At 40.6% G+C, this 12,741-nt stretch overlaps 1 protein-coding gene across 1 annotated transcript in view; it reads left to right on the top strand.

Annotated features, from left to right (window-relative positions):
- The first annotated feature begins 277 nt into the window (after positions 1-277).
- Positions 278-12,741, top strand: part of peak1 (pseudopodium-enriched atypical kinase 1) — a 28,027-nt gene continuing 15,563 nt past the window's right edge. The window contains exon 1 of the mRNA XM_006782447.3: positions 278-3,803. Within this exon, the coding sequence (XP_006782510.2) occupies positions 400-3,803 (3,404 nt within the window). The 5' untranslated portion in view covers positions 278-399. The remainder of the gene's footprint in view (positions 3,804-12,741) is intronic.

Below are 12,741 nucleotides of genomic sequence, written 5' to 3'. Positions count from 1 at the left end.
CATTTTGGGTTAGAAAACAGATCAGCTCCCTGTAGGATGGACTGAGGTAGTAGAGAAAGTTTGCCACCTAATGGAGAAATTGAAATACTGCCTTTCTGAATCATTCTCTCCCTCCCACAGATGATTATTTTTTGTTGTGTTTTTGCTTCTACCTCATCCTACTCTTTGCCTTAGTTAAGTCAATGTTACCAGTGTTGCATGAATAAATCTAAATGTACAACTAACTGAACTAAGTTTAATGTATTCTTTTCTCTCCTGTTGTGTTTTTCAGGTCTAAAGTCCTCCACGTTTGAATTGTTTCAATCATTATTCATCTACAGATACTGACTGTAGTTTGGAGCTTCATGGAGGGATTTCCTGTCCACTGACCTAAAGGGCTGACTTACTGGACCCGCAGCCATGTCGGCCTGCAGCACCTTCACAGAGCACGTGTGGAAACCAGGCGAGTGCAAGAACTGCTTTAAACCAAAGAGTTTGCACTGTCTAGCTCAGAGTAGTGGAGGGAAGCCTCCTTCTGAGCAAAGACCTCAAACATCCCAGCAACAGAACCTTCCAGCTGCTGGTGCCAGAGCCAATCCTAACCATACCACCACCAACTCCCAGCGGACTGGCAGTGGATCTGCTCGCTCAGGACACTTCCGTCCACCTGTGGCCAAGAAGCCAACCATCGCTGTTAAGCCCACTATGATGCTGCCCTGCTCCTCTGCAGGACTTGATTCAGATGGCAATCTCCAGCAACCACCAAATGTAATAGAGCAGGGGAAAACATCAGCCTTCACAGTCTGGAATCGCAATGGACTCAACCGCAAAAGACCTGGTGGGCCCAGCAACAACAATGAAGGAGAGGATGACAACGATGAGATTGAGGGTTATGGACCACTTAGCCCGAGGACACCTAGTGGAAATAACAACAACAGTGGATTGACAGATGTACTTAAAGAGATTGCTGGGTTGGGCCCTGGTTCTAGTCCCACGCAACTTTCTGGCTCAAAGGACTTGTTTTGGGGTCGGATCAGTAGTTCATACCGACGATCCTTAGAAAGAGGCATACCAGCTTCAAGCTGTCTGGCTATGGGAAGTAGTAGTGGTGGTGGTGGAGGTGGGGTTGGGAGCACTGCTCAAAAACGGGTATCCCTGAGCGATAGTACCAAGATCATCAGCACAGAAGGTGGTCGCTTTTGTTATCCGGACTTTACAAGTGAAAGTGAAGATGAGGAGGATGAAGATGATGATGATGAGGAAGACACTGAAAGGGATGATGATGAAGAGCATGAGAGCTGGGATGAAAGCGATGAAGAGTTGGTAGCCATGGAAATCCGTATGCGAGGGCAACCACGATTTGCTAATTTCCGTGCTGCCACGTTGTCTCCCGTTCCCTTTGCTGCGGGGAAAAAGTGGAATACTGTGCCGCTTCGCAACCGCTCACTACAGCGAATTTGTGCGGTGGACTATGATGATAGCTATGATGAGATCTTAAATGGCTATCCTTCCGTGGATTCCAATGGAGGGCTGATTTCCTACGGACCTCACGATATGCTAGGCAGCGGCTTCCTGTCAAATTCTGAGTCTGCCACTTCTCCTGAATCATCGTCATCAATACCGGAGGATTCTCGAACAACATCCAGCAGTGGTAGCAGCGCTAACTGTGTCCTTCGAAATGGCTTGCATTCTCCCACATTTTGTAAGCCACCTATCACCTGCACTTCTCCTCCTAAGAAGGAATCTGTCAACAGGGCACTGAGTCCACTAAAGGTAGCTGAAACACACAAGGCTGTCCTGGCTATCAGATTAGAGGATCAGGATGGCAGAGAAGGGATGCCAATGCCCCAAGCGCTTCCTGGTCAGCCAGTCACTATAAGTTTTAGTCCCACAGAGGAGCAAGCTAAACCATACCGTGTAGTAAATTTGGAAAAGTCATTGATCTGTAAGCCTTACACTGTAGTAGATGTCTCAGCATCCATGGCCAATAAAGATGAACAGATTCCAGATTCTCAAAAACACAAAAACCAATCGATGCCTTCAAGCCCAACGACATCTAGTAGCACTCCTTCAGCCCAGGCCATAGCTCCAACGTCCCCAATATCTGTGTCTTCTCCTGTGATGCCAACATCACCTACTTTTGCTCTGTCAGGTTCATCCCAAAAAAAGATTAGCAGCATACGTTACCAAGAAGTGTGGACATCAAGCACAAGCCCTCGCCAAAAAATACCTAAAATAGATTCAGGGGTTGGGAATAATCCTGTCCCTGCCCTGACTACTCAGCACTGCAGTCACAAGTCAGCTCCCACTTCTCCCATTGCTGGGCTATCTTCTTCTCGAACTGTACCTGTGAAATCCCCCAATTTATCAGAGATCAAATTTAACAGTTTCAATAATGCGGGCATGCCTCCTTTTCCCATTATTATCCGAGATGAGCCTGCTTATGCCCGCAGTGCCAAGAATGCTGTCAAGGTACCTATTGTTATTAATCCAAGTGCATATGATAACCTAGCTGTGTATAAGAGCTTTCTGGGACTCAGTGGGGAGCTACCACAGACAAAAGGGATGGGTAATAGGGTAGCCAGCCATACTTATGAAGAGATTGGATCCTCTGAGAGTGTCCAGTCCGCCTCAACAGAGAAAACTCTCTCTGGTAGAGGAACATCAGAGCGAGCCTCCTTTGAAGAGACAAAGGTTCCACTTGAAGCAGTGTCAAAAGCACCAAATCTACAACCTAGAACCACTACAGACTCTTGCACTGTGACAAGCACTGTAATGGGCTCCACAAGTGGGGCATTCTCACCCACTACATCAACAAATTCTCCCGTCAATTCTGCCATTACTGCAAATGCAAACGTACCTGCAGCCAGCACTACTGCCAGTATTGTTACACACACTTATAAGACAAGTGGAGATGCTGCTTGCAATAAAGATGATAATACAAGCTTAGCTTTATCTTCTGGGACAGCTGTAAGCCATAGGGAGGAAGCCAGTGCTGTGCTTTCACAGATTGTGGCCTCCATCCAGCCTCCTCAATCTCCTCCGGAGTCCCCATCAGCACAAACCAAATCTTTTAATTCCGAGGAGCTATATGCCCTCCCACCTGATGCCATTAAGGAGACCCTTCTTCGGCCCAAGTCTCTCTTTTCCCCAACTGATGGCTGTCTTTCCAAGTCAAAGAAAGAGACACCCTCAAAAGTTTTGTCTAAGTCTCAGAGTGCCTCTGCTGCTGCCCCACTCTCAAGCCCCCAACCTGAGCCCACTGCCCCCTTCCCTCCTCCAAGATCTACATCCTCTCCTTATCATGCTTCTAACATACTCCAGAGACATTTTGGAAACTGGACCAAGAGCTCTGCCTCCAGTTCACCAGTGCGACCTGGCGAAGGTGAAGCGAGTCCTGGAGGGGAAGGGAGGCGTAGTTTAGCAGAAAGCTCCAAACCTAAACGCTGGATCTCCTTCAAGAGCTTTTTTCGTAGGCGGAAAGATGAGGATGAGCAGAGGGAGAAGCTGGAGAGAGAGAAGGAGAAGGGCAAGCTTGTCGGGCTTGATGGAACAGTCATTCACATGCTTCCACCACCACCAGCTCAAAATCAGCACTGGTTCACTGAGGCAAAAGCAGAAGATCCCACCCAGAAACCAACCATTATCTTCACCTATAAACCCGACACTGGCAGTAGCCACGGTGATGAAGGAGAACTACGGGTAGAGGAGTGCAGAGAAACTACACTACTGAAACCTGACGGAAACAAAGATCCTAGGCCTTTGAGTCCAGGCAAAACAACATCCTCACCCAAGGCTGGAGGAGAAAATTGCAAGGATTTAAGGTATTTAAAAAAAAAAATTTGTTTAGTCTTCTGAAACCAGAAAATGCCCTAAAAAATGCAGTTATTTAATTGTAGTTTCGGTTTTCAATAAGAATACTGTCAGAACATGAAACATGTTCTATAAAATCTCACCACTAGATTTTAGTAGGTTTGCAGATTGCAGTGTTGAGTTCTATTGTCTTACCCCTCTCAATTCAGCTGCATAATCCTAGCTACGGTGCGTGCTGACAAACAGCTTTAAAACTTTGTCAAATGAGCCCGATACATGTCGATATGAGTCAGTGAAGCTCACTTCTGACCGATGACAGCAATACTGAGGTGAGTTGTGATGAATATCCTGACCCTTTCTGTCAGTAAGATCAGCTGTTTTTGCTGCTGTTAGGCACAGTTAGCTGCTGTTAGCCAGTGTTAATGAAACTTTATTTGAAGTGGATCTAACATTGTTAGACTTTTACACATAGCAAATAATTGCATTTTCACATTTTATGAGAGTTTAAACTGTCAGAGGGAATGTGAATTTTTTAGGGCACTCAAGCCTAAAATTAGCTTGGATAATGTTAGCTTATAACATGCTGTTGTTGTTTGGCTGGCTTGTTGTCAACGGTCTGGAAACGGGATGATCACATGTCACATTAAGTAACTGTGACAATATCAGGAATAAATAATCATGTTTATCGACAAGGATGATGTTTTATTCAGATGCTGGTGGTGTTGTCACTTCCCTTCATGTTTTCACTTCTTGCATGAAGGAGACCCCTTCTCCGATGATAAACCATATGTGTGATCCTTCATATCTTTAATCTGAAGGTGCAGACAGAAATAAAAATTTGGCTGCAAGCTCTCTACTCCTCCACCTTTAGCTTACTACCTATGTGACTGATCTCTAACCACATACATAAAACGCAATTAGGCAAAACGACAATGTCCATCTAGGCTACTGTATTTGAAATACAGGTCAACATGACATTTTCCCCTCCTGTGTGTTTTTAATGGATTAATTTATAAGTTTATGAGAATGCATCAGTTTGTTGGAGGATGTAATTACAACTAATCACTGTATATTTATGAGTGCAATATCCTTTTTTGTACTAAATAACCTAAAAAAACCACTGATTGTACCTTTTTAACTTTAAGCTAAACTAAATCTTGAGTTGAATTGTGTTGCTAACAACTACTATAAAATATGTGATAATTTTAAAACCAAAAACTAATACAGTTGTGGTGTACAGTATATTCTTTACTTAAAGTACAAAAACAGAAATAATACCAGCATTGTGGGGGTTATGACAGAATGTGGGATTTTTTTAATACAGGATAACAATATAGGATAAATTGTTCGACTAGAAAACAAACAGATTTCAACCCTTGGGACATATTAAAAGCAAAATTAATATTTTTTACCCAATTAGTTGTAGATGTCCATTTTTGTGTAAGACTCAGAGTAGAACTACTAGGAATCTATCACTCATGTTCACACATGTTTTTCCTCTGTTACCTCCAGTGAATTAATGAATGATTTTGCAGTGCTATGCCAGTATTACCATTACCTACACAGGTTTCCTTCATTGTACTCATGGGAGCCAGCTTAATATGAACATGCTCAGCCTTTATCAGCTGCTGCTTCAAGTGTCATAGTTGCTACTCTCCCCGTCATACATATCAGTCATCACAGATTTGAGAGGTATTTGATCTCAGTTGGGCATGTCTACTTTCCTACTTACCCAGCCCACTGTGGTGTGATCTCTTCTGTAATATCCTCTATTACCTGCACAGCAGGCTTTGCGCACAGTGCATTCTTTAAGAGCAGCCCTCCGTTTCCTACAAGTCGTTCAATAACACATTTATTAAACCCAACTTTAGACTGAGTTTTCCCTGCAGCTAGTTAAAGCTGCGGCTGTATCAAAGCTTCAACCACATTCATATGCACTCTTTCACACTAATTAGCCCTCGCAGTGTAGGTGCGGTGTTCTTGTATTCTAATTTCACGATTTTTCTTTGACCTGCCATTGCCCTCAGTATATCTTGAGGCAATTTTCCTGCAGTGTGACTAATGGTGCTGAAAAATGATAACCCAGATATTATCAGATGCATTGTATGTTCTGCACTAAACTGTGGGCTTGTTTGTGACTCAGAATTGAAGCATTGTATAATTTTACATTTAATGTAGGAATGATAAATAGTCAAATCAGCTAAATGTGGCTTGGACTTTGGAGATATTAAAAAGCAATTATGTCAAAGTTTCATATTTCTTTACTATTTGTTGACAGATGGAAAATGAAAATGCTTTTGAGCTTGGAGTTCACCAGCTACGGTGATTTGTCTATGATTGGTTTTTCTTTTTTTTTTCTTCAACCTATCAAACACCATATATTAGAAAATATTTTATAAAAATGTTTTGTAATATATTAGAAAATACTCTTGAATTGATTTGAATGACCTCCTTGCTTCCCAAGGTTGCTTTCTTCTGTGTTTAAATACTGAGTTAAAAAAAGCACATTCAAAATTATTTTGCATAATTGGACCAGCTACCATAGGGTCCATAGGGCTCTATGGTGGCTGAGATAGGGTCCAGAGAACTGATGGATAATTGGATTGGACCTGTTACTGGAGACTTACTGACAACAGCACTGTTCCCTCTCCTGTTTACTGTACTTCCTGAGCATTTTGATATGTTTCATGTACTGTAACCTACAGCTACCCACATTATTAGGAATAACTTTCCATAAGTGTTACTGAAGATGCATCACATCTAGACACAGTTTATCTTTTTCTCACCTTATCTCTCGCCCCCTGCTTAGTCCCTTTATATCTGTGCCACCCTCATATTGTCCATGTCCTGTTTTGTTTTTCTTTTCCTCCAAGAAAAGAAAATGTTTTCCCACCATTATTTTCTCTGTTTAGTGTAGTTTTTCACTCCTCTTCTATGCTTTCCTTTCAAGAATCTTCTCTTTCGAGCCCGAAGCACTGTGAACTCCTAAATATTTCACTCCTTCATCTTGTCAAAAGCTCAGCCCCATTCTGTCTCTTTTCTTTCTGCTGCTCAAGCTCCTATCTCTCGCCTAACCTTATAACAGCATGTGCAAGAATCAAATGTGCGCTGCTTCTGATAATATTATTGCATGTCTGCTGAGTGCTTTACAGCAGTGGGCTATATTGGGGTGTGCTCTATATACCCACTGAGAGCACCCAGTACATGTTGCCAATGCCTACTAGTAATTAGTCCAAGCAAAGCTTGCACAGAGCACAAAGGATTACTCAAATGAAGTGAGAAGGCTTTCCACTCCTGCTCCCTACAATGAGTGTCCAGATAATAAGTCCAGAAATCCAGACGATATACTTATTATTACAGTACAGTGCAAAGGTTTTGAGCTATCCCCCATTTCTTTATATTTTTTGTAGGAAAATAGAAAATAACTGCAGTGTTTTATTGAAACGGTCATGGCAATACTGTATATAAGGCAAAAATAATTCTAACAAGTTTGCAAGTCAGTATTTGGTCTAATCACCTCTATTCTTTAACACAGCCAGAACTCCTTTTGGCAAGCTTTCTCGTAATTTCCTGAAGTAGTTCTCAGGAATAGTTCTCCAGGGTTCTTGACGGGCATCCCAATGCTCTTTCTTTGGTGTTGGCTAGTGTTGTTCCTTTCTACATCAAGATGATCCCACACTGCTTCAATAATTGCTATTCTAAGAATAGCAATATTGCTATTCTTAGAATAGTTAGCGTATTGTCTGTCTCTGTTAATGTTTGTTTATAATGGAGCACTGTAACAAAAAATAATTTCCTCTAGGGATCAATAAAGTATTCTGATTCTGATTAATTGGTTCTCGGCTAAGTTGTGTGTAGACACAGTGGTGTAATGCACACACCTTGTAAAACACACTCGTATACCCTCGACTCAGAGTTCCTGTAAAAGTGTCTGTGTTAAGCTAGCATGATATAAATCCTAACACTAACTATGCGAACCTTCAGAAGCTTCTCACCTTTGGTCTAACCGTTCTTCTCACCTGACATTGATAAGCAGTTGTTTGGGACCTTGCTGTTAAGTTGTCAATTAGTAACTAAACTACTACATTTCTTCACTTGGCGTGTTGGTGGTAGGGTGCTGTGTTTTTCAAGGAAAAAGCAGCTAAATATTTGTCCCTAGTGCCTGAGATTACTTTCATGTTGTGAAAATGTGTAAAAAAAATTTTTAAAAATGTGTCACCGTGTTTTAGTGACGGATAATAAAAGGATGGGAAGTATTCATGAAGATCCCAGTTCAATTTTATTGTTTAAATGATTGCTTCTGCTGGGTAATAGATTTAAAAGTCTTGTATACAGACACCCAACACCAAATTTAATGTTTGGTTTTAAAAACAACAACCTTTGTGACTAATCACTTACTAATTACTTACCTAGAAACACAAGACCCATTTGACAGAAAAGGTGTAACATATTATTGTAGTCTTCTTATAAACCTATACAACACATATACAAACAAACTCACATATTATGAACCAGTTCCAGAGTTCATTTTAACAGCTTTCATATTGCTTGGCAGATGAGGGGTTAAGCCTGCAAGGGTTTTGAATCAGTTTTATTGGTGAACAGTGGGTGTGCTCTTCAGCTTTGGCAAACACACATTACCTTAGACAGGTAACAGCGTTCAAAGTGGAAGCAGCAGGAGAGAGAACGAGGAAAGAACACATGCAGAAAAAGACTTTCTTTATTCTTCTCAACAGCGCGGTTTGCTGTGTGTGTGATGTGATTCCATCTACACGTTTGTGTTCAGGGTTTCTAGATGGGAAGCTGTGTGAGCCAGTACAGCGGGTAAGAACTTTAAACTCTCTTCTGCCGCACACCTTTGTAACCTACGACCAGCCTGGTCATTTGAAGTCACATTGACACAGCGGGAAGAGAGGTTTGAATTTAATTTGATTTGCATTTTGGATGAGGCGTTATTCTTCTCTCACAGCAGAGGAGTGAAAATGCACCCAGGCAGCTTTGCGATGTCTAAACAAGTCAGGTCCTGACCGCTGGAACAAGTAGCAGCCATAAAGGTATTTGTCTCAAGGCCTCTCAAAGTTTACCCTGGATGTTGTGTTCATACGGGATTTTGAAGTGGAGATTGGGCTCCTTGTGATTTAGTGCTCTTTTGAGCAGCATTATGGCTAGTTGTTAGCTAATAATAGACCGGATCTGAGTAAAATCAGTGTCAGCTTTGTGCAAAGCAAAAAACGGGGAAGAATAAGAATACGCTGGCGTGTACAGGCGGAACAGAAGATCTTTTGCCTCGACAATGTTCTATATGCTGTCTTGGCTTACTCAGTTTTCAGGGTGCAGTTTTGATTGCTTCATCTATTCACAGTTTACTTACTTTTTGATTCCTTGTTAGCCGACAACATTGTGTTGTGTTTTTATTTTAACTGTCAGCCGCTGGTAAGTGCAGAAGTAATGCACAATAGTACCTTGGGAACTATCGATCAACTCTTAAAAGAGACATGGACGGTTTATAGCCTAAAGAGACAGCTGGGACAGATCATAAATGTGTCACGTCTGACGTTTTCCTCAACACAGCGCTCCAGGGTGGGGACAGAAACGCGAGCCGCTAGGTGTTGTCTTGATGACTCTTTTCTTTCATGTAACGGTCAGATATTGCAATAGTTTTCCAAATGAACAATGAGTCTGCACCAAAACACAAGGGGAATGGCAATTAGAAAGAAACAGATTAACGTCCAGTGCATTTGACTGTAGCGAGATGCAAGATAACACAGCATGCCATTCTGTTAGGAAATCATGTAATAGTTTAATTCTTTTTTTCCCCCTCAAAATATCAAATATTTTTAATGTTAAGATGATAAACAAGGTGGTTGACCTTGGACTGCCATGGCAATTTTGTTTTATATGTTTTTTTAGACCTAAAATTTAATTGATCAGCCCAGTGAAAAGCGTGTCAGACTTTGCTTCACTCATTTGCTTTTTTTGTTCTTCTTACCCATTTCATGAAAGCATTTAACTTTTACAATTATTACTGTCTTCTTTGAAATGAAACCTTTGTTTTTATCTTGATTTTTTTTTTTTTTTTTTACATAGTGTGGTTTCGTGTAATTTAAAGCTAATTTATTATTCCTGCCACACATGGGCCTTAAGTCATGCTATACTTTTGCACACACAATGAATATGAGTAACCGTGAGCAGCTGTGAGTAAGTGGCTGGCTAGTTGTAGACAGAACAATTTCAACTTGTTCTCTTAAAGTTTGTTTTAGTTTCAGGAGAAAGTGTCCTACAGTGTATCAAGCAGCTCAAATCCCTTGATGAGCTTTGTCCCTTGAGCTGTACTTTAGGGACTTTTGCTCATGATCACACAAATCATTAGTCATGCCAGTGTGCAATCAACATTACAGTTAAAGGAAATGACACATCTGATTTAGCATAATACAAACATTACTGCCAGCCGGTCCCACCCATGACATTGCCTGCAGCTGTGAAAACAAGTGTGAACTTTTCATGACCTTGAAAGTTTTTTTTAAATAGTTTTTGACAATGAATCTTTTTCATGCATTACATTTAAACTCAAGATAAAATTTGACACCACCATAATATCTAAAATGCAAAGCATTGTACAAGCCTTGTTTTGTGCATGGTTATTGCAGTTGTTCTCCTACTGCTTTTGACAGGGGCACGAAAAAGTGTCATAAACTTCCTGTTTGGGTTGGTTACTGATCTACTTTATAGATATAGCTAATGTACTGATTTTGGCTGTAGTGAAACTAATTATTTCAGTGTCCACTACTACCCGTTATTCTATAAAAGCCGTTATTCCTCTTCCTCTCTGGTAAAGTAATAAATACGATGATAGTACGTCAAGCAGCTGTAAATATTTGACACTGTAAACTGGTTAGTAATAAAAGTCCCTTTAAGTTCATGAAGTTTAAATAAAACATTTTAATTCATTCAAATGGTTTCTGGTTTCTGTCTGCTATGCCAGAAAAGGCAATACTGTCCGTAGTACCCACTACTGTGTTGTTGTTTACTTAAGAAGACACATACACGGCACATTGCCTGTACAACTTGCATCTTTGTCAACAACATGCACTAGTATGCTTCCAAATATGCTTTGGTGAGTGGAGTTATCACAGTTATTACACAGTATGGGTGAATTTCAGATGTGGCCCAGAATTCTCACACCCGCAATTCAATGGGGTTAGCACATGATGAAGTCATTGTCTGGTGTTGTAATGAATACTATTACATAGTGTTAAAGAACACAGCAACACACCATTACAAGGAAAGCCGTTGTGCTCAAAGATACAGTCATTTCTTTTGAATGAATAAAAAAAAAAAAAGTTGTGCCAAGAAATATACTTTGATTAGTGTGTAAATAAGCCTTCCATCAAATTCATACATTGTTATAAACTTAAAATTAATCCATTAAAAGTACAAGTGTGATAGATGGACATCGTTGTTAAACCTGATCGTGTTTCGTGTACGTGGCAAGAGCCCAGCCACTTCCCTAGTAAGGATTATAAGTGAATTTTCATTTACAAATCGCAAAAAGCTCTTTCAGACTACATAGGACTATTTAACATTTGAACAGGTACATTTTCATCTTCTCTTTCTCATTAGGTCACCACTGCTCTCTTTTCCCTCATTTCCACCTCATTCTCTTCTTCCTCCCTCAAGCTTCATATGCTTCAGTCCAGTACTACGATGTTAGATCCACTTCAAAGACAGTAACACAGTTTCACTAACAGCAGCAGGAACAGCAGTGATTACTGACAGAAAAGTTCAGGATATCCTCAGCAGCTCACCTCAGTATCACTGTGATCGGTCAGAAGTGAGCTTCACTGACTCATCCACTCACATCTGAATTTTACAGCCTCCTTGAGAGTAAATAGATGAGGATACATATTGACAGCTGAGGTAAACAGCAAACTGACAGCCTATGAACGGCACTCAGAGTTGTTTTTCCTGTAACAGCTCTATAACAAAACTCAGTCGACTGCAAACTGCAATCTACTGACATTTAGTGGTGAGAGTTTGCACACCGTATCGTTAAAGTTCTTGAGCTTGAGCGTTACCTTTTTTTGCAATTCTTTAGTCTTACCTTTTTTACCTTTTACCTTAACTCCAAACTTTGTGAAATTTGCATGTTTTTCCTGTGCCTGCGTGAGTTTCCTTCTGTTTCCTTCGACAGGTTAATTGGTGTTAAATTACCTGTAAGTGTTGATGTGAGAGTGCGTACTTGTCTGTCCCTGTGTGCCTGATGAACCAAAGGCCTGTCCAGGGTATAACTCGCTTCTAGCTCCATGTCAGCTGGGATATGTTCCAGAAAGTTTTTTTTTTTTTTTTTAAATTGAAGGATGGATTCATTAGCGTATTTTTCAACACATTAGAATGTTACAGTCCTAGTGAAGACATGTTTAAAGAAAAAAAAGCTAAAAAAAAAAATTAATAATTTAATAATAATAATAATAAAAAAGGTTAATAATGGCATTTATATCTGCGAAATATTCTGATCTCACCTCCTTAAAAACCTCAAATCAGAGCCACCTACTAATGAATGGTTCTTCAAAACATGTCATCATTCTGTGCTGTGACTTGCTTTGCCTTTTTCTTACACCTTCCCTTAGGCGCCGTATGTGTAGTTGCATATAAAACGCATCAAGCTTCAAAAGCCTCCCACTGACAGCTGCACTGGCTCCAATTTATCACTTGCTGAGGAAGATGAAGTGTGCTGATAGAGTGAGGCACATACTGATATCAGAGATGGAAAAAAAGACTGACCAGATAAAACCAATGTCGTATGTGTTTTTGTTTATATCCTGAGATGTTAGATACAGTTTCATAGACGGAATGAATGACAGATTAAAGTCCCTATCATAAGCAACTCATTCATCATTCTGCAGCACTAGTGTCTTTCCAACATGAGCCTTCTATTATTATATTGCTTCT

This window comes from Neolamprologus brichardi, chromosome 7 (genome assembly GCF_056152115.1).
Source record: "Neolamprologus brichardi isolate AB-2024 chromosome 7, ASM5615211v1, whole genome shotgun sequence".
In the NCBI taxonomy this organism is placed as follows: domain Eukaryota; kingdom Metazoa; phylum Chordata; class Actinopteri; order Cichliformes; family Cichlidae; genus Neolamprologus; species Neolamprologus brichardi.
Note: the sequence above shows the minus strand (reverse complement) of the source record. Positions and strands in the feature narration are given on the sequence as shown.